Genomic DNA, 27,485 nt, shown 5'->3' on the forward strand with positions numbered 1-27,485 from the left:
AATGAACTCAAATGTTATGTTCGACCTAAAATTTCCTATAAAATGCCGGTCGATAAAACTCCTGGATTTTCATCAAATCTCCTGGATTTTCAATTGATATCTCCTGGAAAATTGTCCTGGGAACTTGACATGTATGTCAATGTGATACTTATAGGTTATTAGATTTGTGTCATGAATTATGCACTAGTTCTACAGTGGAAATATTGCGCCACTTTAGGAACACAATATTATTCCGCTTAAAATCTTATAGCTAAAATGCTTATATATCCAGTCTAAGATATGACAAGAATTTCTGGTTATATATCTTTATCTCTCTTATCACTTGATATTTTTGGCACAGCTTCAAGCTATTGTCCAATATCTTCATCCACATTGGAGTCATTAAACACTTCAGTGACAGCTTCAGCCTCCTCAGATGTGCCAAGTTTCACTATCCGGCATTGAAATAGTCAAGTACAATGTCTCTTGTGACAGCTCTTGTATTTTAAAAATACTCTTATTTGTTTGTTTGTTACACAATGGTTTTAGTTTATTGTATGGTTACAAACATTTTACACACATCTTGATTTATAAGCATGGCAAAGGATAGCTCAGGATGTTTTGTCCATGCTTCTAGCTATTGTCTGTGTATCTGTATCTGTATCTGTCTGTAATCTTTTATCTTCAGGTCTGCAAGTTTCAGTTTGCTTTAATGTTCATGATAAGAGAGATAAATATATCAAAACATTAAAATAAGTATAATTCTAAGCAAAAAAGGGCATAATTCATGAAAAAATAGGGGGCAGGATGGTGCATCTTATCCCATATGAGGTGGAACAAGGGTTTTAAGTTTGAATAAAATACATTTAGTAAAACAGAGATAGAGTGAAAGTGCACCAAAACTTTAACCTGAAATTCTAAGTAAAAGTGAGGGGGATAATTCATAAAATATTGGTGTGAGATTTTTGGGCCCTTGTGCTACATGATGGGGGGTGATGAGAATAACTATTTGACTATTATAAGTTTGAAACAATTCCATCAAGTAATTACGAAGATAAGGAGAAAAAAAGAAAGTGTTAAAAAAACTTTAACCAGGTGGGGACACTGAATGACGCCGGCCCGCCGGGGTGAGTAAATAGTTTCTATATACTTGGTATATTCAAGCTAAAAAAAAATGTATTCCCAGCAAAACCAAAACTGGATTTTTTGCTATTTTTCAGCTGCCCTTTGGTCTCAAAAGTGGGGGTTTTTTTCGCATAATTTAAGCTCACAATCACACAATTTTAGAGAAAAATTTCCAAAAATTTATATTACTTTTATTTTACTTTTAAATATATTCACTTCAAAATACTAACAGAATACATTATACAAATTTTAAAACAATACAATATATATGACATATCATATCACTTTTTCTGTTTCATAATTGATGTCCTCTTATCGAGATATCACAATGAAAACAAATCACTAGAGTTGTCTCCACTTAACCATAGACACTTTAAAAATACTGAAAGCACAGTTCGTATTTCAAAAGTAACACATCATTTATGCCGTCTTCACTTACGAGTGTAACTTACACGCTGACTTTCCCTCTCTAATAAGTTCATGAGATGAAGAGAATGTTAACATATAGAGTGATTTTTCATTTTCACAGACATTAAGTTCTGAATGGTTTCCAGAGCTAGGTTGTTCCTGCTGTCAGTTTGTATCTTCCTCAGTATGCTGAAGGACGGCTCTGGATCAGCATTGCAGTGCGGTAGTGACAGGAGAAGTAAAGCCACTCAGTTTAGGACACCTCTCCTTTCCAGTGTGGAGCTTCATTTCCCCCCGATAGATACCCAGTATGTCTGATCTGGTTTGGGCAGTTCAGTCTCGGGAGTAAGAAGAACCACTGACAAACCGGACAAACAGATGGCAACTGCAACAGAAAGATTGATTTAGGAATTATGTTTCAGTTAAAGAAATTGAATAATTGAGTAAAATAATGTATACCAAGAGCCTCGCCAAGGGGGGCAATATATGCTCCAAGGGTTACATAAGAAGATCGGGGCAAAAATTTAAAGAACTTGACTGCTGAAGCCCAAAGGACAGGAACAACAAAGGGAAGAAACTCCAGAAAAAATCAAAGTCCACAAAAATCCTTAGAGGTACAGGTGATTGTCAAAATACACCTTAAAATTGGAGATACCATACATGTCGTCCCAACGGGAAAATTTGGTCTTCCTTTTTTCCCTAGGGCCAAAAATAAAAGATTCAAATAACTATTTATAGTAACAAGAAAGTGAAGTTACTAAAAAAAATATTGTAAGTGAACAAAAAAGGGATCTGCCAAAGAGAAACATGAGCCATGCAATGCAAAGCAACATACACAAAACAAAATCATATATGACCTTTGACCCCTAAGTGTGACCTTTACCTTCTGTGAGACACCCCAAAACATGTGCTAGCACATGGTCTTTGTGTGGTAACATTTGTGTCAAGTTTGTTTGAAACCCCTTCAAGGGTATCAAGAATTAAAGAGCTGACACAAAATTGCTAACAGACAATGGACACCAAGGGTAAAACATAATACATCCCTTCGCGCATATAAAAATGTTTGTTCCATCTTCAATGCATCCCCTTCCCGGAAATGACAAAATGTTGCTGCTTTATTCAAAGTAGCTGCACTTTTAATGAAATACCTCTCGGGGAAAAACTGTTAACAGACTGTTTAGTATATTTTGCTGCTTAACCACAACATGCTAGACACAATTGATTCTGCCTTTGTGACCAATGTAGATTATGATCAGCCAGCAATTCATGCAATCTGATTATGATCGCACTTATCACTATTCAGTCAGAATCTTTTTGTTAAGCCCCCCTTTAAACAGTTAATGGGACTGTCCAAATCGAAAGAGGACAATTTCATTAAAGAAATTAAGCAGGGTAAAGGTTAGAATAAATTTCAAAGCTGAAATTATATTCTGACCTTCTTCAGGTGAGACAGTATCCCTTGGGTTTTGGGTTTTTCTTGAAGCTCAGTGACTGAAGGGTAGCATCTTTGAACCAAAAGTAACTACCCATTTCTCATAGAAGACTCACAAGTCACTGAAATATACCTTTAACATATTTAAACAACAGTCTTTCCTTTTATTTTAAATTGAGAAAAAAGGGACTGAAATAGCTTTTGCAAGCTGAACATTTATAAACCTTGCTGAAAATGGAACTTTTAAAAAACAAGAGGGCCATGAAGGCTTTGTATTGCTCACCTGACACATGAATCATTAAGATTAACATGCTGACCAAGTTTCATTAAAATATGGTCATAAATGTGGCCTCTTGAGTGTTAACTAGCTTTTCCTTTGATTTGAACTGGTGACCTAATTTCTGACCCTACATGACCCAGATTCAAATTAGACCTTGAGATCATCAAGATTAACATTCTGACCAAGTTTCATTAAGATACAGTCATAAATGTGGCCTCTAGAGTGTTAACAAGCTTTTCCTTTGATTTGACCTGGTGACCTAGTTTTTGACCCCAGATGACCTAATATCAAACTCATCCAAGATTTTATTGAGGGTAACATTCTGACCAAGTTTCATTAAGATTTGGCCAAAATTGTAACCTCTAGAGTGTTAACTAGCTTTTCCTTTGATTTGACCCAGTGAAATAGTTTTTGACCCCACATGACCCAGATTCAAACTGGACCTAAACATCATCAAGATTAACATTCTTACTATGTTTCATGAAGATACAGTCATAAATGTGGCCTCCAGAGTGTTAACAAGCTTTTCCTTTGATTTGACCTAGTGACCTAGTTTTTGACCCCATCTGTCCCAGATTTGAACTTTACCTATATATCATCAAGATTAACATTCTGACCAAGTTTCTTTTGTTTGTTTATTTTGGCCTTAAACGCCGTTTTTCAACAGTATTTCAGTCATATAACGGCGGGCAGTTAACCTAACCAGTGTTCCTGGATTCTGTACCAGTACAAACCTGTTCTCCGCAAGTAACTGCCAACTTCCCCACATGAATCAGAGGTGGAGGATAAAATGATTTCAGACACAATGTCATTTATCAAATACACGGAGAACATACGCCCTGCCCTAGGATCGAACTCACAACCCCGCGATCCGTAGACTGACGCTCTACCTACTGAGCTAAGCGGGGGGGCTGACCAAGTTTCATTAAGATATGGTCATAAATGTGGCCTCTTGAGTTTTTAAACTATTTTCCTTTGATTTGACCCTGGAAATCTATTTTTTTGACCCTACAGACTCAGATTCAAACTAAACCTTGAGATCATCAAGATTAACAATCTGACCAAATTTCATGAAGATACAGTCATAAATGTGGCTTCCTCTAGAGTGTTAACAAGCTTTTCCTTTGATTTGACCTTGTGAACTAGTTTTTGATCCCAGATACCCAATATCGAAATCGTCCAAGATTTTATTAAGGGTAACATTCTGACCAAGTTTCATTAAGATTGGGCCAAAGTTGTGACCTCTAGAGTGTTAACAAACTGACCTGGTGATCTAGTTTTTAACCCCAGATGACCCAATATTAAACTCTTCCAAGATTTTACTGAGGGTAACATTCTGACCAAGTTTCATTAGTTTGGGTCCAAATTGTGACCTCTAGAGTGTTAACAAGCTTTTCCTTGATCTGACCTGGCGACCTAGTTTTTGACTCCAGATGACCCAATATTAAACTAGTCTAAGATTTTATTGAGGGTAACACTCTGACCAAGTTTCGTAAGATTAGGGAAAAATTGTGACCTCTAGAGTGTTAACAGTCAAATTGTTGATGACGCATAACGACGGTTGACAGACAACAGACACAGGGCAATCACAAAAGCTCACCTTTGAACACTTCGTGCTCTGGTGAGCTAAAAATTATGATCTGAAAAAACAACCCACCTTATCTCTAAAGAATCAACAACCCTGAAGAATTTCTTTGTTATCTCTGGGGATACATCATTGTTGTCTCGGTATTCTCTAACACGCTAGCCAACAACTATTCTCTAATCATCATGTTGGTTGTCCCAGACCTGGAAAGGTACCAGACCTGGAAGAGTACCTTGGTGAGATCTGTTGCATCACAGTGCCCTTTCGTGGTTCTAAAGCACCCTATCAACTTTCAAAGCAGTCTAGTAAACTCAGTGTGGGGGTAGCCAATCACAGATTAAACCACTCGGGTTAAAGAATATACTACTGTTAACTAACATACCATTAAAAACAATACATTTCATCAAAGTAAGAAAACTTCTAAAATTAAAATTAAATGAAAAATTAACTGCATTTTCTAAAATCAACTATGTTTTTAATGTAATCATTGTTTTATCATCTCCTTTACCTGAAATATAATGTTGAACTTCCCAGAGAACAGAAAATGAACATAAACATTAAATTTTAAGTGTGCATCACTAGCCAACACTTCATCTTATCATGATACACCTGTGTTACAAAATCTATGATCCTAGGCCAAAGCATTCTCAAGTTATCATCTGGAAACCATTTAACTGTTCAGGGTCACTGTGACCTTGACCTTTGACCTACTGACCCCAAAGTCGAACTTGACCTTTCCTGATGTTACACCTGTGTACCAAAAATATTTAAATCGGTCAAGCTTTTCTTGAGTTACCATCTGGAAACCATGAAAACCAAGGGTCTGAAAGACAGACAAACTTACTACCCCTTAAATTTTGTTTTGTGGGAGTATAACAAAATATTCACTTTAAAATTTCATGGAAAATATTACTTAAATATAACTATGTTAATTAGTAAACAAGCTTTGTAAAATAAACCAGAAAACAATTATCTAAAATAAAATTAATGAAACTTTTGTATGTTTTATGAGCATAACAAAACCACTTTATCTCTTACAGTAAGAGCTTAGTCAATCACTGCTGTTCTCAAAATAAATTTAATTTCTAAGTATATCCTGAATTCCTATCTTTAAAAGTTTTTTTTTTTATTCAAGTTCCCTTGTTCTTCTGTCTTTTCATATTTCCTGGTGTTTCTTGCTTTTCAAGTATACTGGTTTTGTTGACCTTATGTAGCTGCCTGCTCTCAAGAAGTGAACCTGTAAAACACAAATCAAACATTGTAAATTGATAAAAAGAGACTCCAACAAAAAAGACATGTTTTCATACTCAAGGCTTTCAGACAACAGGCAAACTAAAACAAATATATTCAAAATTCCTATTACAAATTGGACATTATTCTGAACAATTTGAAATATTTTCAGCTGTTTCAATACAGAGTTGGCCAAAGTTTTTCCTAAATAAGTCTATGTAAACCATATGACCAAAGGGCAGGGCCATATTTGACCCAAGGGGGATAATCTGAACTAACTTGGTAGAGGAACTTGCTTTTAACCGTAACAGAATGGCTAAGGCAATTTTGGTAGAGGGTCACCCAGAGATCATTTCCATGAAATATTTTTGAAATCCGGGTTACAATTTCTGACAAGAAATCATTTTCAAAGTTTTTCTTTTTGGTTGCCATGGCAACCAGAGTTCTAAATGGAATCAAATTCGTTTGGCAATTCTGAAAGAGGACCACCCAATGATCATTCCTGTGAAGTTTGGTATAAATCTGCCCAGTGGTTCTGAAGAAAAAGATTTTCACAAAAGCTCACCTTGTCACTGTGACAGGTGAGCTAATAATTGTTTAAAATTGCATACATGCATCAAATTTTATGGTTTTGTCCAGAAATGCTTTTTCATTCAGATATCATATCACAGCAGTCTAGTATTCAGCAGTTTGACCTTCAGGTAATTCTTCCATTACAATTTGTAGAATATGATATGCAAGAAATAAAGCTCTATGTCTGGAAGCAGATAGAAACACTTGGCTGTTGGGTAGCTGTTACACTTGAGTTGGATATTCCCATCTGCACCTGCAGCTAGTGAAAGATTTATAAATTCTTTAAAATCAAGCTACACATTATAATAAACTGGTATAAACTTAAAGACCATGTGAATATATTGGCAAAAGTTTCATTGTTGTTTAATTTTTTTCTCCCTGCATGTTCATATATCTCTCCTATTGAATGCTGGTTCATACCACCCCTCTGCATGGTCATACCTCTCACTTTGTATGTTCATACCTCTTTCCTTCTATTGGCTCAGGTTCTTACCTCTCACCTTCTACTGTCATACCCATACCTTTCTTACTGTATGTTCATACCTCTCTACTGCATGTTCATAACTTTCTCCTACAAATTCATACCTCTCTCCAAACATGCTTATATGTCCCACTTGTATGTTCATATCTCTCTACCAGTATGTTCATACCGCTTTTCTTGCATGTTCATACATCTCTCCCAGCATGTGCATACCTCTCTCCCAGCATGTGCATACCTCTCTCCCAGGATGTGCATACCTCTCTCCAAGCATGTGCATACCTTTCTCCAAGCATGTGCATACCTCTCTCCAAGCATGTGCATACCTCTCTCCAAGCATGTGCATACCTCTCTCCCAGCATGTACATACCTTTTTCCAAGCATGTGCATACCTCTTTCCAAGCATGTACATACCTCTCTCCCAGGATGTACATACCTCTCTCCCAGCATGTGCATACCTCTCTCCCAGGATGTCAAACCTCTCTCCCAGCATGTGCATACCTCACTCCCAGCACGTGCATATTTCTCTCACAGCATGTGCATACCTCTCTCCCAGCATGTACATACCTCTCTCACAGCATGTACATACCTCTCTTCCAGCATGTGCATACCTTTTTCCAAGCATGTGCATACCTCTTTCCAAGCATGTGCATACCTCTCTCCAAGCATGTACATACCTCTCTCCAAGCATGTGCATACCTCTCTCCAAGCATGTGCATACCTCTCTCCAAGCATGTGCATACCTCTCTCCCAGTGCGTTCATATCTCTCTCTGTTATGTCCATACCTCACTCCCAACATGCTCATACCTCTCTCTTGCATATTCATACCGCACTTCAAGCATGTTCATACCTCTCTCTGCATGTTCATACCTCACTCACAGCATGTTCATTCCTCTGGCTTCCTACTTGCTGCAAGTTCATCTCACTCTCTGCTTATTCATATCTTTCTCATAGCATCTTCATACCTCTGTTCTTCATGTGCATACCACTCTCCTGCTATTGTCTGCAGGTTCATACCTCTCTCCTGCATATTCATACCTTATCCAAAAGCATGCAACTGTAGACTGGACTGTACTATTCTGGTTACAGGCTAGTAGTTGAACCAGGTCAGAAGGACTGGGCTCAAGCTTACAGCTATACCCTCAACATTCATTAACACAATAGCTGGAGCTGTAATACAATTGGAAAGAACTGATAAATATTGTTTAATATATAAAACAAGTGCTTTTCGTTTAACAGAACACTTTTTTGTTGAATGGAATTAACACTTTCTACTTAGCTAAAAACTTAACAATAAGATGGTAATGATGACCTTGGATGGCTCATTTGAATAACTGGGCCTATATCTCTGGACTTTTAATAAGCTTTTCCTTTGATTTGACCAGGTGACCTAGTTTTTGACACCACATGACCCAGATTAAAAGCGATTATCGAGATAAACATTCTGACCAAATTTCATGAAGATATGATCATAAATGTGGTCTCTACAGTATTAACAATTTTTTTATGTGATTTGAGCATGCGACCCAGTTTTTGACCCCACGACCCAGATTCAAACTACTACTAGACCTAGTGATCATCAAGATAAACATTCTGAAGAACTTTCATGAATATCAGGTCATAAATGTGACCTCTAGAATGTTAACAAGTGTTCCTTTGAGTGGGTGCCAAAGTTTTAGTCCCCACATGACCCAGAATTTCATGTGGGGACCTTATCTTTATGAAACTTGTTCAGTATGTTTATCTTAATGATTCTAAGGTCAAATTTGGCCTTAGAATCATTAAGATAAACATATTGAACAAGTTTCATAAAGATAATGTCAGTAATATGGCCTATACAGTATTAAGAATGTTTTCCTTTGATTTGAGCAGGTGACCTAGTTTTTGACCCCACATGAACAAGTTTTGCAAATGGCCTAAAGATCATTAAGATTTACATTCTGACCAAGTTTCATGAAGATAGAGTCATAAATGTGGCCTCCAAAGTGTGAACAAAGTTTACCTTAGATTTGATCAGTTGACCTTATTATGACCTAAAGGTCATCAAGACAAACATTTTGACCAAGTCACATGAAGATAGGGTCATGAATGTGGCCTCTATAGTGTGAACAAAGTTTACCTTAGATTTGATCAGGTGACTTAATTTTTGACTTCATATGATCAAGATACAACTAGAGCTGCTTTTGAGAAAAGTGAATGTCTCCCACAACTGCCTATTCATCTAACTAGCAAGTCAGTCTTTATATACTGTTTACTAACTACAATTCAAAGCTCCAAAATGCCTAGATCGATTTGGATCATTATCGAGCTTGACTGAGGTCTTATGGTCAAACACATTTTGTTCAAGTTTGGTGAAGATTGGATGAGAAATGTTCGACTTAGAGTGCGGACAAGAGTAAAAAGGCTGACTTTTTGGTAATTCAAGGGCCGTAACTCCAAAATGCCTAAACTGATTTGGCTAGTTATCAAACTTGGCCAAGGTCTCATGGTCAAACACATTTTGGTCAAGTTTGGTGAAGATCAGATGAGAAATGTTTGACTTACGGTGCGGACAAGAGTAAAAAGCCCAATTTTTGGTAATTCAAGGGCCATAACTCCAATATGCCTGAACCGATTTGACTAGTTATCAAACCTGGCTGAGGTCTTACAGTCAAACACATTTTGTTCAAGTTTTGGTGAAAATCGGATGAGAAATGCTCGACTTTAGAGTTTGGACAAGCTTCGTGACAGACACACAGACTGGAGTAAATCATGATCCAGATTCTAATCGGGCCTAGAGGTTATCAAAGCAAACATTCTGACCTATTCTCATGAGTTTTAAACCTAAAATGTCGTTTCTAGGGTATTAACAAGATTTTCCTTGATCTGGCCTAGTGACTAGTTTTTAACCCCACAAAACCAAGTTTCTAACTTGGCCTAAAGATCATCATGATAAACGTTCTGACCAAGTTTCATGAAGATAGGGTCATAAATGTGGCCTCTAGAGTTTTAAGAAGCTTTCCTTTGATTTAATCGGGTGACCTAGTGTATAACACCGCATGGCCAAGATTTGAATTTGACCTATAGGTCATCACAACACACATTATGACCAATTCTCATGAGTTTCAAACTTAAACTGCAGACTTTTAGAGTGTTAACAAGATTTTCCTTTGATCTGCCCTACTGACCTTGTTTTTGACCCCCATGACCCACTTTCAAATTTGACCTAGAGATCATCAAGACAAACATTCTAACTTTCATAAATACTGTATCACAACTGTGGCCTCTAGAGTGTAAAAAAGGCAAATGTTGACAGATGCTGGACAATGACCGGCCAAAATAGCTCACTTTGAGCACTTCATGACTGGAAAAGATATTCATGCTAAAGATTCATGGTGTCAATCCATAACGGATACCTTGTAGCGCAATTTACTGTGCCCAGTACCTCAAAGCATAGGCAACGGAGCCTTGCAGCTATAAACAAGCCAGTGTCAAGAACTGCAAAGGTAGTAAGTAAAAGTTTGCTGTTGTTTCACAATAAATGTTCGGGGGTGTGCCTTCACGGGAAATTTCTATATATATTTTTATGAATACATGGACTAAAAATGAAAATTTTAACTAAACAATTTATAAAATAGTGGGAAAACAATTGACAGGTGTAAGCTGAGAGGTCGAAACATGCAGATTTTTCGGGATTAATTCAATACATGTCACGTTTTCGTCAAGAAAATTGGGGCTAACACCTTTCCCCCGGTATACGTACTTTTTCTTGTTATAAAGTACGATCCGTGCTGTCATTTGAAGAGCTAACAGCAACATTGGGAAATTGAATCCAAACGAAATGGCATGGCACTGGATCCTTTAAAACTGTTTTCACCGAGACCTGCGTGGTGTTCAGTTTAGTGAGCTTAGCTGCCTATGATTAAGTGTGTAATATTGACGGTATTTATGCATTTTAAAATTTAAAGAATTGGGACATTTCGGTCAATGTTGTTATTTTTTAAACATTTTTGGTCTCTTTTTAAACAAGCAGTTTATTATTTTGCTCCCAAAAATTTGACAGTTTAAAGACAAACTGCCAGTTTCTCGTCTGTCCTTAGAAAAGTCGCATAATATGAGCAGTGCATAATGACAAAAATACATGTTAACTAAAAAATTCTGCTTGGTAAAACATCATCATAGACTTGCAAACTTTCTGCATTAACTGGATTTTTATTTTGTTTCAGTGTGAGCACTGATTGATTGAGATTATTGAAATGGTAAATGTTAAATATGAGTTCCATCGGAAAAACAGTCTTGCTATATTTTTATCACGGGATTTCCCTTCCCGACGTTGCTTTTGCACTACCAACCAAATTGATAATCGAGTTCCTATATATATGAATGTATTCTCTATATGTCTTTGTTAATTCCTTTTGATCTAAATACGTCACTATCTAAGTTTTATATGTAGTTATTTTCACCAACTCTGTTTATACGCAACAGGAGACGTGTATTTCATATAATTTTTTCTTTCATAAAAAGCGTTCTGTATGTTTAATAGTGACAAACCCCGTGGCCTGGTCATTGTGTTGAATCCATGGCAAACAGTTTTCCCCGAAAAATGAGTGACAAAGCCTGTCAGTTCAATAATTATACCCAGTAAGGAAACTTCGTTCGGGAAATCATTTATGGACTTTCCCTACTTTTCGAACGGAAAACTTTGTAAGATAGTTTCACAGACTATGTTTACTGTGACAGACTTCAAACTATTGACTGAGGCTCTCCATGGAATTTTCTTACCATACCCTTATATGAGCCGCGCCACGAGAAAACCAACGTAGTGGCTTTGCGACCAGCATTGATCCTGACCAGACTGCGCGGATGTGCAGGCGTGTTGGATTCAATTTGCGTGTTGCTGCACATCCGCGCAGTCTGGTCAGGATCCATACTGTTCACTTTCAAAGTCTATTGCAATTAAATAAACCGTTAGCAAACAACATGGATCCTGACCAGACTGCGAGGATGCGCAGGCTGGTTTGGATCCATGCTGGTCGCAAACACACTATGTTGGTTTTCTCATGGCGCGGTTCATATATTTAAATACGTTTAATACTCATTGAACTAACAGTTCCATCAAACTTCGTTCGCAGTAAAAAATACCACCTTCTGAAAACACTTATTTCAATGCGTCAGTTTAATTTGGCGTAGGTTGCTGAATTTTCCCTATATTTTCCTCATGTTTAATATCCTTCTATATTTTCTACATCTACCTGTTTTGGGGTAAAGTGCATGCATGTTTCTCTGTTAAAGTTTGAAGATGTGCTGTGTCCAGCTTTATTCTCTCATTCGTTTCGCTCACTCGATGTTTAAACTAAAATATGTTTTCCAAGGTGTAAGGCGGCACAATTTAAGGTAAACACATTGGTAAAATATGTTACAAAAAGAACAATGCCCTTAATCTCTGAACGTGTGAATACCGCAGTGATTCAAGAAATGTCACAAACATAAAAATATTTAAGGGGGTATACATGCTTTTCAGTGAATTATTGAAATACTACTGAAAAAAATTTCATAGTGAAAAATATGAAATACATTTTCCACTGGTAAGAAATTCAGTATAAAATAGGTAAACTTTGTTGAAATATGAAACATTAAGATAATTTGTTTGTTTTACATGTTTGAACAAATTATCTTTCACTCCTGAACACCACATCTTATATTGCCACTCCTGGAAATATTGCATCTAGTATTCAGACACGTGAAAGATAATTTCAGTCTCACACTGAAACAAATGAATATCCTCTCCGACTTCTTTCGACTTCTCTTTTCTTAGGCTGGGTACACCTGTTTAATTTTTCAGTATTACTTCTTTTAGGTTTATGTAACCACAGGGTAGACTTTCGTTTTCTGACATTGAATCTAAAATAAACTAGAAATGTGTCCATGGGACACAGATGTCCCCACTACATGACATTAAAATGACAATTTTTTCCCAGGTCAGGGCCATAACTCCTACAATACGGAATGAATCCGGACACGAACCCAGGTGCCAACTGCACATGCTGACCAACATTCCTGTAAACTTTGGTGACTCTAGTCAAATTTCTTTTGGAGCTATGTGCAAACCCCCATTAAAATACCAATTTTAACTAAGCAGGGGCCATTACTCCTACAAGACTGAATGAATCCAGACGCGAAACCTCAGGTGCACAACCGCACATCTAACCAACATTCCTGTAAACTTTGGTGACTCTAGGTCAAATACTTTTGGGGCTTCACAAACACAACATTAAAATGACCAATTTTTTAACTAAGTCAGGGGGTATAACTCCTACAAGACTGAAAGAATCCGGACGCGAAACCCAGGTGCACAACTGCACATGCTGACCAACATTCCTGTAAACTTTGGTGACTCTAGGTCAAATACTTTTGGAGCTACGCGCGACACAACATTAAAATGACCAATTTTTTACTAAATCAGGGGCCATAACTCCTACATGACTGGATGAATCCGGACGTGAAACCCCAGGTGCACAACTACACATGCTGACCAACATTCCTGTAAAGTTTTGTGACTCTATGTCATATACTTTTGGAGCTAGGCACGACACAACACTAAAATGACCAATTTTTACAGTCAGGGGCCATAACTTCTACATGACTGAATGAATCCGGACGCAAAACCCCAGGTGCACAACTACACATGCTGACCAACATTCCTGTAAAGTTTTGTGACTCTATGTCAAATACTTTTGGAGCTAGGCGCGACACAACATTCTCGGAAGGAAGGACGGACGAACGGACGGACAAGAGCAAATCTATATGCCCCTACCAAAGTGGGGGCATAAAAAAAAACAAGAGCTGTCCGTAAGACAGCCAAGCTCGACTATTCGAATAATTTTCCAAAGCAGAAAATATTTCCCAAAAAGGTTAAATATCAAAGAGTTTTAAGTTCAAAAGGGGAATAATTTGACCAAAAAGCATATCAGTTATGGGACTTGCTGCTATCAACTAGTTTTATAAACCCGAAGGCAATGTGAAGTTCCAATTCAATATCTGGGATTAGTTTTGGAGATAGGAACTTGCATGTAAAACTTTAACCAGGATTTTAAAAGTCCAAAAGGGGGCATAAATTTTCCCAAAACATGCCAGAGTTATGGACTTGATCCCGTGAGGTTAGTTATTGATCTAAAAAAGAAAAATAAGTTTCAAAACTATATGCCTTTTAGAAATAGCTGTATTTACTTGCACGCAAAACTTTAACCAGAATTTGCTAAGTCCAAAAGGGGGCATAATTTGGCCAAAATGAAGGTCAGAGTTATGAGACTTGCTGCTATCAACTAGTTTTTATAACCCCAAAGACACATGTGAAGTTTCAAATCAATATCTGCATTAGTTTTGGAGATAGTAACTTGCATGTAAAACTTAACCAAAATTTTCTAAGTCTAAAGGGGGCATATTTGCTCAAAATACATTCAGAGTTATGAGTCTTTACCCAGTGAGGTTGGTAATTGATCTAAAAAAGAAAAAATAAGTTTCAAATCTATATGCCTTTTTTGAAATAGCGTATGTACTTGCACGCAAAACTTTAACAGAAAATTTTTTAAGTCCAAAAGGGGGCATAATTTGGCCAAAAGAAAGTCAAAAGTTATGGGACTTGCTGCTATCAACTAGTTTATAACCCCGAAGACACATGTGAAGTTTCAAATCAAAATCTGCATTAGTTTTTGGAGATAGAAATTGCATGTAAAACTTTAACCAAAATTTTCTAAATCTAAAGGGGGCATAATTTGCTCAAAATACATGTCAGAGTTTATGGGTCTTGACCCAGTGAGGTTGGTAATTGATCTAAAAAAAGAAAAAATAAGTTTCAAAACTATATGCCTTTTTTGAAATAGCTGTATGTACTTTCACGCAAAACTTTAACCAGAATTTTCTAAGTCCAAAAGGGGGGATAACTTGGCCAAAATGAAAACAAGTTATGGGACTTGCTGCTATCAACTAGTTTTATAACCCCGAAGACACATGTGAATTCAAAACAATATCTGCATTAGTTTTGGAGATAGTAACTTGCATGTAAAACTTTAACCAAAATTTTTCTAAGTCCAAAAGGGGCATAATTTGCTCAAAATACATGTCAGAGTTATGGGACTTGACCCAGAGAGGTTGGTAATTGACCTAAAAAAAGAAAAAATAAGTTTCAAAGCTATATGCCTTTAATTGATGGCTGTATGTACTTGCATGCAAAAACTAACCAAGGTGTGACGCCGACGACGCCGACGCCGACGCCGGCCGGGGCCGACGCCAGGGTAGTAGAATAGCTAGACTATTCTTCGAAAGTCCCAGCTAAACAATGCCAAAGTTTATTGTTAGAGGATGAGAAATCTATGTCGTTCGAGGACATATATTTCAGTATACGTTTTAGTTTGCACATATCTAAATAGCGTTTGTATAATACACGAATTCATATATGAAAACATCTACTGAAGCAAAGATTTTGAGTTAGAAAATCTAGGAATTGTAAGACTAATTTCTCTTTACATAGTACGCATTTAAAGTATGTAAGTACTTGCTATTTATATCCAAATCAGTATTGTTTCAGGAATGGGTATGTAAACACTTTTTCCGCACAACCCATAACGTCAAGTCAATATGATATCAAGTGTACGAACTGTCTTCTCCCAATTCTATACATCATGTTTTATAGACTCTCAACAAAGTGTTAAAATCAGACAGAAACATGGCATTTTACTTATTTATGTGTTTTATAGTTTAAAGGAGTCCCGTGCATACAACTTTAAAAGGGGTCCGGTGCCAAATTTTGGAAATTTTGCATGTGCCAAAAGGACTCCCGTGCTTGTGAAAATACAGGTACCTTATAAATTACGCTTTTTCCTCATTTTATAGAGCACTTGTCTGAATGATAATTTTGGACTGTGTGTGGAACTAATTTTTAACTCTTTTACACTGTATAAAGAGATAATCATACTGCAACTAGCATACTTTTATCCAAATATTTGTCATGTTTTACATAATACACCGTGATATGGGCAATTTATTTTCGATACAAAACGTTTTCTTGCCCTTCATTGCATTAAATGCATATCATACTATAAAAGTAAATGTATCAAAAGTTCCGTGAGACATGGCGAGAGTCTTAATAAATCATACTTACCGGTACGTCATTTTACCATTTTTATTAACTCTTTTTCACCGGCTTCCATGTTTTGAGGCTCCTGTGCGCTGCGTTTCGAGGTAGTGAGCACGGTAAATTGCGCTACAAGGTATCCGTTATGGATTGACACCGTGAGATTATGAAGATTTAATCAAATAGTTTTAAAGCAACATTCACACAAAACATTAAAATACAAGCAATCAAAGTTTCAATATTTAAATTCTTCATGAATCAAACCTTGAACTTGAACATATTTCCGAGTTAACTCATCAAAAACACTAGGCAGTCATTTTCAACTTCCTCTAACCTGGAAGAGTTCTCTCCAATCAATTGTATGCATACCATTTGTGTAACATGGACATGAAAATATTGGTGTAACACTCTTCTTCTGTCCATCTGCAAATATAAAATACAGTAAACCTCGCTTATAAGGAACAGCTCTGGACCTCTAAAAATTGTTCCTTATAACCGAGGGTCCTTGTATCCGTATAGCTAACTAGTTCCTTGTAACCAAGGTTTGAATAACAAACACAATTTGTATAGCAAACACTATTTGACTAACGTTTGAAAAGGGCTTACTCTCATACCCCGGACCGCCCATGAATCTTTATGTGACAATCTTTAAGAGTCGAGTACAAATCCTCTCCTGTAGAGATGGTAAAGTCTGCATGTATATGGCTGAGATACTGTTGAAACACGACATTAAACCCTAAGCCAAAATGTTCGTCAGTAAGAATGACCGTAATTTGTGTTTATTTTTGTCAATTGTTTCTATCTTCTTATTTAGACAGCGCTTTATTATGACTGTAAGATATGCTGCAGTTACTTGCCTTACTTTGCTCGACGTTAATAGGCATCAATACTATTATAAAATAACTGTTCAAATTTGTATTTAAACAAGAGCTGTCTGATGACAGCGCGCTCGACTATTCGAAGAATTGATTGAAGAATGGGGTCAAAATATTTCCACGGATATTCAGACTAAAGAAATAAATAGATTAGACAAACAATGTTCCTGTATTACTTTGATTTCGATAAGTCTTGCACTAAATGGCAATATATGAGGCAATTTCAAAGTCCAAAAAGGACAATAATTCAGCCAAAATAGACGACAGAGTTATTTCCTACAGATAGAGACTATTATACTAAACAAGTGATAAAAGTTTCAAAGCCATATGTCAAACACTTTATAAAAATATGAGCTGGTACGAAAAACTAAACCAAGATTTCTAAGTCAAAAGGGGCCATAATTCAGCCAAAATCCTTGATGGAGTTATGTACTCTTGCCTATAACTGGACATGGTGATGGTAAACAGGTGTTGAAAGTTTCAAAGCTTTATCTGAAAAGACTTTGTCAAAATATGAACTGGTACGAAATATTAACCAAGATTTCTAAGTCAAAAGGGGCCATAATTCAGCCAAAATCTCTGATGGAGTTATGTACTCTTGCCTATAACTGGCCATGGTGATGGTAAACAAGTGTTGAAAGTTTCAAAGCTATATCTTAAAAGATTTTGTCAAAATATGAACTGGTACGAAAAACTTAACCATGAATTCTAAGTCAAAAGGGGCCATAATTCAGCCAAAATCATTGATGAAGTTATGTGCTCTTGCCTATAACTGGCCATGATGATGGTAAACAAGTGTTGAAAGTTTCAAAGCTTTATCTTAAAAGACTTTGTCAAAATATGAACTGGTACGAAAAACTTAACCATGATTTCTAAGTCAAAAGGGGCCATAATTAAGCCAAAATCCCTGATGGAGTTATGTACTCTTGCCTATAACTGGCCATGATGATGGTAAACAAGTGTTGAAAGTTTCAAAGCTTTATCTTAAAAGACTTTGTCAAAATATGAACTGGTACGAAAAACTTAACCATGATTTCTAAGTCAAAAGGGGCCATAATTCAGCCAATATCATTGATGGAGTTATGTGCTCTTGCCTATAACTGGCCATGATAATGGTAAACAAGTGTTGAAAGTTTCAAAGCTTTATCTCAAAAGACTTTGTCAAAATGTGGACTGGTACGAAAAACTTAACCAAGGTGTGACGCCGACGCCGACACCGACGCCGACGCCGTGGTGAGTAGGATAGCTCTACTTATTCTTCGAATAGTCAAGCTAAAAATGTTAAATTAGCCTACCCATTAAGCTTCAAAAGTAGGGCGTTTTGACATATAGTGTATTGCGACTAGACAACGGCGCCATACACACAGATTAAAGTGTAAATTATACCGATAGTTTCCTACTGTCCATTTTAGCACCTGCTTTATTTTTTACAATTGAAAATTTGGTAAACTCGACTGTTTGCCATTGTTAATCATGCTTTATTAGCACATCTGTTTAGTTTAGGATAACATGAAATACCCTAATACATGTAGCTCTAGTACATAATTTTGAGTAAATATAAGTCTACTATCTTCTAGTATTTGGTAAATTTTAATGATGTTATTATATATTTTCTTTTTATCGTATCCATGAATATCATAGAAATGAAATAATTTGTGTTTATTCATGTGAAGAAAATGCATGAAAGTGCTGGTGTTACTCTGACATCATCAGCTATTCTGCTGTTTATTTCCAGTTTTCAATTATTTTTATTCTTTATGTTTGTTCATTATAACCAAGGGGTTTTCCACTGAATTTCGTACTTTGGGACTATAAAAAGTGTTCCTTATAACCGAGCTTTCCCTATAACCGATGATTTTTACATTGAATAAAGAAGGAATTAGATTGGGGAACTGAAAACTGTTCCTTATAACTGAGTGTTCCTTATATCCGAGTTCCTTATAAGTGAGGTTTACTGTAGACAGATGTTTCCACCAAACTGTGACCTAGATTACTGCAGACTGTGTAATCGTGGTGCTATTTTAATTTTTGATTTGAGGGACAACAGCTTTACCGATTTTATTTACTTTATTACAAATTAATCACTCAGTTGTTCCAAATTTCTATTACATTCTGTGTACTATTCACAACTGATGTTCAAAGTTGTTCTATTTGTTATAACTGACAAGATAGCCTGTCGAAGATAACTGGTATCATAATTTTCAGTACTGGTATAATGTGACCTTATCCTTTATGCTAATGACCCCCAAAAACAATAGGGGTAATATGACAACAATCACTTATACAACTAGACCATTAAGGTCCAGACATATACTAGCTATTGTTTGAAAACAATTTTAAGCCTCAGTGCCATTTTGACCTTGACCTTTGAAATGCTGATCCCAAAATAATTATGGCATCTACTGACTGCAGGCTTCTGTCACTCGTCTTATGATGTCTTATGATCACAGGCCTTAAGGTCAAGTGACCTATAGCTATTCAATGGTCAAAATTGTCATAAATACAGTACTGTCACAACTAAGGGTAACAGTTGTTAACTCATGTGAACCTAAATCAAATATTTTCAGAAGTTTTACCTAGATTGTTTAACATAGTACACTAAAGGAACATTCTAGTTGAATTATACACCAATATAATCAATCAAATGTGGAAATGTACACAGTGTCATTTGTCAATACTTTCATAACTAAGGGTAACAGTCATTAACTTGTGTGTACTTATATAAAAATTCATAAAAGTTGTACATAAATCATTTAGCATACCACAATACAGGCACATTTTTAACAAATCCTAGTTGAATTCTACACTAATATAATACTGATATATATCAGAGGTGACACTGTGAAAATGTCATTAAGATGTCTATACTGCCCAAATAAGAGTAATTGCCATTAAGTAATATGCACTTATTTTAAAACGTTTTTAAGTATTAACATATCTATTTAATATGCCACCTTTAAATCATTAATTCTTAAAAAAAAAATACCAGTTGAATTAATTACATCCATATAATACTGTGTAACATAGGTGGGTGTAAAAATGCACTATATGTGACTGCTGCCGCAACTGAGGGTAACGGTTGTTAACTAGTTTGACTGGTATAAACTATTCTTAGGATGTGCGCCTACATTGTTTAACTTACGGCATTAACAGACCATTCTTAAAAATATGAGTTAATTCTGCACAAGTATAAAAACTGAATAACGGAGGTGGCAGTGTGAAAAATGTCATCATATATCAATGATTTCATAAGAACAGTCGTTAAACATATTCTTGAGATATTTACATTCATTGTTTAATGTACAGCACTAAAGAATGTTTTATCTGTGCGAGTTAATTATACACCAATATAATACTGTATATATGAACTGGCAGTGTGCAAAAACAAGAGGACCATGATGGTCCTGAATCGCTCACCTCTTCCCACATGACCCAGTTTTGAGTATGAAGTCGTTTTTTCTATTATTTGACATAGTGACCTAGTTTTTGAGCTCATGTGACCCAGTTTTGAACTTGACCTAGATATTATCAAGATAAAAATTCTGACCAATTTTCAAGAAGATCCATTGAAAAATATGGTTTCTAGAGAGGTCACAAGGTTTTTCTATTATTTGACCTATTGACCTAGTTTTCGAAGGTACGTGACCCTGTTTTGAACTTTACCTAGATATCGTCAAAGTGAACATTCTCACTAATTTTCATGAAGATCTCATGAAAAATATGGCCTCTAGAGAGGTCACAAGGTTTTTCTATTTTTATACCTACTGGCCTAGTTTTTGACCGCACGTGACCCAGTTTCGAAACTGACCTACATATCATCAAGGTGAACATTCAGATCAATTTTCATGAAGATCCATTGAAAAATATGGCCTCTAGAGAGGTCAAAAGATTTTTCTAATTTTAGACCTACTGACCTAGTTTTTGATCGCAGTTGACCCAGTTTCAAAGCTGACCTAGATATCATCAAGATGAACATTCAGACCAACTTTCATACAGATCCCATGAAAAGTATGGCCTCTAGAGAGGTCACAAGGTTTTTTTATTATTTGACCTACTGACCTAGTTTTTTAAGGCATGTGACCCAGTTTCAAACCTGACCTAGATATCATCAAGGTGAACATTCTGACCAATTTTTATGGAGATCCATTCACAAGTATGGCCTCTAGAGAGGTCACAAGGTTTTTCTATTTTTAGACCTACTGACCTAGTTTTTGACCGCACATGACCTTGTTTCGAACCTGACCTAGATATCATCAAGATGAACATTCAGACAAACTTTCATACAGATCCCATGAAAAATATGGCCTTTAGAGAGGTCACAAGGTTTTTCTATTATTTGACCTACTGACCTAATTTTTGACGGCACGTGACCCACTTTCGAAACTGACCTAGATATCATCAAGATGAACATTCAGACCAATTTTCATACAGATCCCATGAAAAATATGGCCTCTAGAGAGGTCACAAGGTTTTTCTATTATTTGACCTACTGACCTAGTTTTTGAGGGCACGTGACCCACTTTCGAACTTGACCTAGATATCATCAAGGTGAACATTCTGACCAATTTTCATGAAGATCTCATGAAATATATGGCCTCTAGAGAGGTCACAAGGTTTTTCTATTTTTAGACCTACTGACCTAGTTTTTGACCGCACGTGACCCAGTTTCGAACTAGACCTAGATATCATCAAGATGAACATTCAGACCAACTTTCATACAGATCCCATGAAAAATGTGGCCTTTAGAGAGGTCACAAGGTTTTTCTATTATTTGACCTACTGACCTAGTTTTTGATGGCAAGTGACCCAGTTTCGAACTTGACCTAGATATCATCAAGATGAATGTTCTGACCAATTTTCATGAAGATTTTGTGAAATATATGGCCTCTAGAGAGGTCACAAGGTTTTTCTATTTTTAGACCTACTGACCTAGTTTTTGACGGCACATGACCCAGTTTCGAACTTGACCTAGATATCATCAAGGTGAACATTCTGACAAATTTTCATGAAGATCTTTTGAAATATATGGCCTCTAGAGAGGTCACAAGGTTTTTCTATTTTTAGACCTACTGACCTAGTTTTTGAAGGCACGTGACCCAGTTTCGAACTTGACCTAGATATCATCAAGATGAACATTCTGACCAACTTTCATAAAGATCCCGTGAAAAATGTGACCTCTAGAGTGGTCACAAGCAAAAGTTTACGGACGCACGCACGCACGGACGGACGGACGACGGACACCGCGCGATCACAAAAGCTCACCTTGTCACTTTGTGACAGGTGAGCTAAAAAAGGTGCTATGCCAATATGCCACAACTAAAGGTAACAGTCATGAATTTATGTTCTTATATAAAAAGTTTATGAGTCAGTTAACACCTGTAGTGTAAGAGTGTCTGTAGTCATAGCTAAACTCGTTAAGAGTCAGTTCGCAAATTCCATGGATACCACCATCAACAAAAGAAGTACTACCCAACAAGGGACTGAAACTCCTTCCAAGAAATAAATATCGCTTGCCTTGATGCGTCTGGACACGGTGCATCTAGACACTGACCGAATAACTCGATACTGCATTTGTATGTTGACCAACTAACACTGAATTAGAAGAGGTACTACAAACACTCGTACTCTTCTCCTACGTATAACAGAAGCACTAAGAACACTCGTAACTTCTATGTGAAAATGAACTGAACTGATATTATATATGCGTACACTTTTGAGATTAACCCTAAGCCTACTTCTATTAACAAAAGAAGGTACTACGAACACTCGTACTTCTTTCCTAAATATTATATAACAGAAGCACTAAGAACACTCGTAACTTCTGTGTATGACTTCACATTTACTAACTTGCCATCTTTGGAAATATGATTAAACTTGAGTACCAAAAGACCTTGAAATCGATCATATCTTTAAGACTCCACTCGGCACATAGTGTTTTGTGCTTGGTGTATGGACTTCCGGTTTGTTCTACTGTATCTGGAGTAGCAGCCTGAAGTCCACCTTCCCAGTGTTTTAACTAGATGGTCCTCTATACCCACTTTTGCAGCTGTTGTTGCGGCTCCAATTCTGAAACTATGACCAGAATAGAAATCTGGAGTTTTCCCTATGTCACCTAACAGTTTCCTGATACTGGTTATAAAAAATTCTCTTGTTAAAGTTTTACCACAACTGTTAATGAATAGAGGGTCGTGCAGACTAGCTCCACACTTGAACTGTAAGTTGATATATTCATCTAGTAGTTGCAGCGGGCATGTAGTGGATCCTGTTGCGGCAATTGTTACCTTCACCCCAGACCTGAAAACATCTGCTTTAGAGTTTTTAAGATTAAGAACATAACCTGATTTGTCTTTTTCGAATGTGACGTCATTTATTTTCAAGGCATAGGTCGCTGTTTTGGATAGAGCTCCAGAAACTGTAAATTCCCCACAACGCAGGAAACCGAAGAATGCCATACTGCATGCTGCTGCGAGCATTAGACTATCGTACCGGCCGAGAAAGCCGTTTTTTAAAGATGTGATCATATCTTTCAGGATATCATGCATAATAGGGAGGCGTTCTTTGTGCATATTATTCTGTGACTTCTTTACCCCTCGGAGTACTATTTGTAACTGTAAGAGTTCAGCTGGATTTGATAAAGGGGATTTTACATTGTATTTCAAACAAGTGAATGAAGTATTGCCATGCAATACAAAGTCCCCTACTGGAAGGCACCTAATTTTCTCTACTGCAGTATAACATAATGAACTGATATCTGTCAATGATGTATAAACAATATTGTACTACATATACAATATGTTATAACAACACACTTGGATTAAAATGTGCATATATAAAAGCCCACAGTTGTTTTCATATTGAATTTTTTTGGCTGATTATAAAAATGTTATCATGTAAGTTATTTATAGTAACAACAAAGGGAAATTAATAAAAAAAAAAAAAAAAAAAAAATCTATATAACAATAGTCCACAAGAAACTCTTTACCAGGTAGAGATAGGTCAAAATACACCTAAAAATTGGATGTAACATGCATGCTGTACCACAGAAAAGTGGTCTAGATTTTTCTCTACTGCCAGTATTAAAAAAGTTACAATAAAATCTATTTATAGTAACAACAAAGGGACGTAATTCTAAAAACAAGGGTGCCTCATGGTGGTGAACATTTGGTCCAAGTTACATCAAAATCCCTCCATGCATGAAGAAGAAATGTTCCATACAAAGTCATTCTTGAATTTGACCTTTGACCTCTAAATATGACCTTGACCTTAGACCTAGGGACCTGGTTCTTGCGCATGACATGTTGTCTCATCCAGGGGAATATTTGTGCCAACTGATATCTAAATCCTGCTTTGCATGACAAAGTTATAGACCGGACAGGGAAAAAATCCTCTTGACCTTTGATCTCAAAGTGTGACCTTGACCTTTAAGCTAGGGTACTGGGTGTTGCGCATGACACATCGTCTCATCATGGGAAACATTTATGCCAAGTAATATTGTAATCCCTTGATGGATGACAGAGTTCTGGATCGGACAGGGAAAAAACCTTATTGACCTTTGACCTCCCAATTGTGACCTTGACCTTTGAGCTAAGGGTCTGGGCTTTGCGCAAGACATGTTGTCTCATCATGGGGAACATTTGTGCCAAGTAATATTAAAATCCCTTCATGGATGGCAGAGTTATGGACGGGACAGGAAAAAAACTCTGTTGACCTTTGACCCCCAATTGTGACCTTGACCTTTGAGCTAGGGGTCCGGGATGTGCGCACGACACGTCGTCTTATCATGGGGAACACTTGTGCCAAGTGATATTAAAATCCCTTCATGAATGTCAGAGTTATGGACCGGACACGAAACAGACCCTGTTCATGCTATGTTAACATCTGACTGCTAAGTGTGACCTTGACCTTTGAGCTAGGGGTCTGAAAGTTGTGCATGACACATCGTCTTATTATGAGGTACATTTGTGCCAAGTAATATTAAAATCCCTTCAAGATGGGAGAGTTATGGACCGGACAGGAAAAAAACCTTGTTGACCTTTGACCTCCAATTGTGACCTTGACCTTTAAGCTAGGGGTCCAGGTTTTGCGTATGACACGTCGTCTCCTCATGGGGAACATTTGTGCCAAGTAATATTAAAATCTCTTCATGGATGGGAGAGTTATGGACCGGACAGGAAAAAAGCCCTGTTGACCTTTGACCTCCAATTGTGACCTTGACCTTTGAGCTAGGGGTCCGGGATTTGCGCATGACACATCATCTCATCATGGGGAACATTTGTGCCAAGTAATACTAAAATCCCTTCAAGGATGGGAGAGTTGTGGACCGGACAGGAAAAAAGCCCTGTTGACCTTTGACTTCCAATTGTGACCTTGACCTTTGAGCTAGGGGTCCAGGTTTTGCGCATGACACGTCGTCTCATCATGGGGAACATTTGTGCCAAGTAATATTAAAATCCCTTTATGGATGACAGAGTTATGGACCGGACACGAAATTGCGGACGGACAGACGGACGGACGGAATGACGGAAAAGTGCATTCCTATAGTCCCCGAAACTGGTTTTCAACCAGTAGGGGACTAATAATGATAACGTATTCCTGAAAGATATTGCTTAATAGTGTCATACCTTAAATTTTTTTCAGAACAGAAAGCAACAAAATAAATTAATGTTTGTTTGCTGATTGGTGGCGGTGTAGCACTACTATCGGGCCACAATGAGTTTTGTTCCATGAACAGTTTAAAAAGTTTGTACGCCGATCTATATAAACTTAATGTCCCTGGTGCATGGGCCGATTCCCAGAGGTACTTGACGGTGCTGTCTAGCCCAGATAGAGATCTGCCAGTGCTGGTGTTTTCGTGGGATTCTGGTCGGCATCTGGCGCTAGCTTGCGGAAACGGCTGATCTGAAAACGAGATAGACTATCACTTAGAACATTTTTCTTCCCTGGAATATGTTTCGCATGTACAGTAAAATTTCCCTTAGCAGCACACCAAGTTAACCTACGCATTAATTTCATTATTGATGGTGATTTACTACGACCTTTAGAAATAATGTCTATTGTTGCCTTATTATCACAGTGAAACATAATTTGCTTTTTTGCCCAGAGATTTTGCCAAACAACCACGCAAGCTACAATTGGTACAAGTTCCATGAATGCAATTGACATATCTGGCTCCCCCAGTTTTGGAAGGTCGATCGGCCATGGTTTGGAAAACCATTTGCCCCAATAATAAGCACCATAGCCATAGCTTCCACTGGCATCTGTGTATAGTTCCATATCCGAAGACTCCGTCACTTGGTCATTAGGGCTGTAACGAGTATCCGAGTATAAAAAGTTCGAGTATGGATATTCGTCATTGTCAAGATCGTTGGATCGCGATCTTTTTCATTAATACATGCAATTTGTAAAATTCTATCAATAAAACTAAATTAAAGCCACATTTAACGTCTTCAATGAATTTTCTTGCACATCTAACACGATTACGCGTTTTTAGATTCTAAACCGGATGTAAACAAATGTCTTAGGTAGTGTTAGCATCGGTCCTATTTTCGAACTAAAATTAATATGGAATCTGTCAAAACTGTGAATAAACATTTATCATTTAAGTAATTAAATTCAATAAAAAGTTAGATACAAAATTTCTGTCCAACAAATAAAATTTTCTTACCAGAAAATGCAGAACTGTTACTAAATATTGTGATATTAATGACCGACGTCATATCGTTCATCTGGAAGAATGGTTGAACATTACAGAAGTCCACCCACGAAACCTGACTTTAATTAATGAGCAAAACATTAAACATAATTCAAAACTATTAAACTGAGCACTATGAGAACTGCAAAGCTTAGTTTCCATAAAGAAAACAGTACAAAAAAAAAACAGGCTTGCATTTTTGTATCATTACAAATTGTTGCTGGTGATCCGTGGTTCGATCTGTGAATCGTCAGCCCCGACTTGCGGATCGGATCGGATCGCCACTGACGATCCACAGCCCTATTGGTCATCATAGAAAAATGATACACCATTCCAGCCATCAAGGAATGTTATCCACATGTCGATATCTGTCTGACAGTCCTTGCTTAACTTAACATAATGGTGTAATTCCTTGACAGATGTAGAGAGACTAATTAGATAAGATACAAAACTTCTCCCTGGTTTAATGCCCATCTCTCTCAACATTGGAGAAACCATCATCTAAACACTGCTGGCCCAGAATTGTAATCAGTATCTCCAACACGACTCCATGCTGCGGATATATTGTCACCAGGATCCTAAATGGCATCGATAGCTGTGTGGATCAACAGTAAAGGGATCTGTCAGGCCTCACATCAGTAAAAAAAAAGGGGAAAAACTTGGCCACAGCCAGAAAACAGCACCAATGGAAACTTATCATATAAGTACTTTATTTACCA

At 37.0% G+C, this 27,485-nt stretch overlaps 1 protein-coding gene and 1 long non-coding RNA gene across 2 annotated transcripts; both read right to left on the bottom strand.

Annotated features, from left to right (window-relative positions):
- Positions 1 to 1,519: 1,519 nt before the first annotated feature.
- LOC128555401 (uncharacterized) lies at positions 1,520 to 5,120 on the bottom strand. Its single transcript, XR_008370036.1, has 3 exons — positions 4,882 to 5,120; positions 2,948 to 3,066; positions 1,520 to 1,897 (listed from the first exon to the last, which is right to left on the bottom strand). It is a non-coding gene; the product is annotated as an uncharacterized LOC128555401 (long non-coding RNA).
- A 45-nt stretch (positions 5,121 to 5,165) lies between these two features.
- Positions 5,166 to 27,217, bottom strand: LOC123547751 (uncharacterized). The gene is made up of 4 exons (XM_053528156.1): positions 26,740 to 27,217; positions 25,657 to 25,973; positions 16,465 to 23,845; positions 5,166 to 8,261 (listed from the first exon to the last, which is right to left on the bottom strand). The coding sequence occupies exons 1-3, from the start codon at positions 26,798 to 26,800 to the stop codon at positions 22,985 to 22,987; spliced, it is 1,239 nt and encodes a 412-aa protein (XP_053384131.1). The 5' UTR covers positions 26,801 to 27,217; the 3' UTR covers positions 5,166 to 8,261; positions 16,465 to 22,984.
- Positions 27,218 to 27,485: the final 268 nt, after the last annotated feature.

Source organism: Mercenaria mercenaria, chromosome 2 (assembly GCF_021730395.1).
Source record: "Mercenaria mercenaria strain notata chromosome 2, MADL_Memer_1, whole genome shotgun sequence".
NCBI classification, from domain to species: Eukaryota; Metazoa; Mollusca; class Bivalvia; order Venerida; family Veneridae; genus Mercenaria; species Mercenaria mercenaria.

Excerpts from the sequence above, each read along its gene's own strand:
- LOC123547751 (XM_053528156.1), bottom strand. The coding sequence starts at position 26,800 with ATGAACGATATGACGTCGGTCATTAATATCACAATATTTAGTAACAGT. Across the intron at positions 25,974-26,739 it reads TAACAGTTCTGCATTTTCTG|ATCAGCCGTTTCCGCAAGCT; the intron begins GTAAGAAAATTT and ends TCTCGTTTTCAG. Across the intron at positions 23,846-25,656 it reads ATCTTTCAGGAATACGTTAT|GTTTATACATCATTGACAGA; the intron begins CATTATTAGTCC and ends TAGTACAATATT.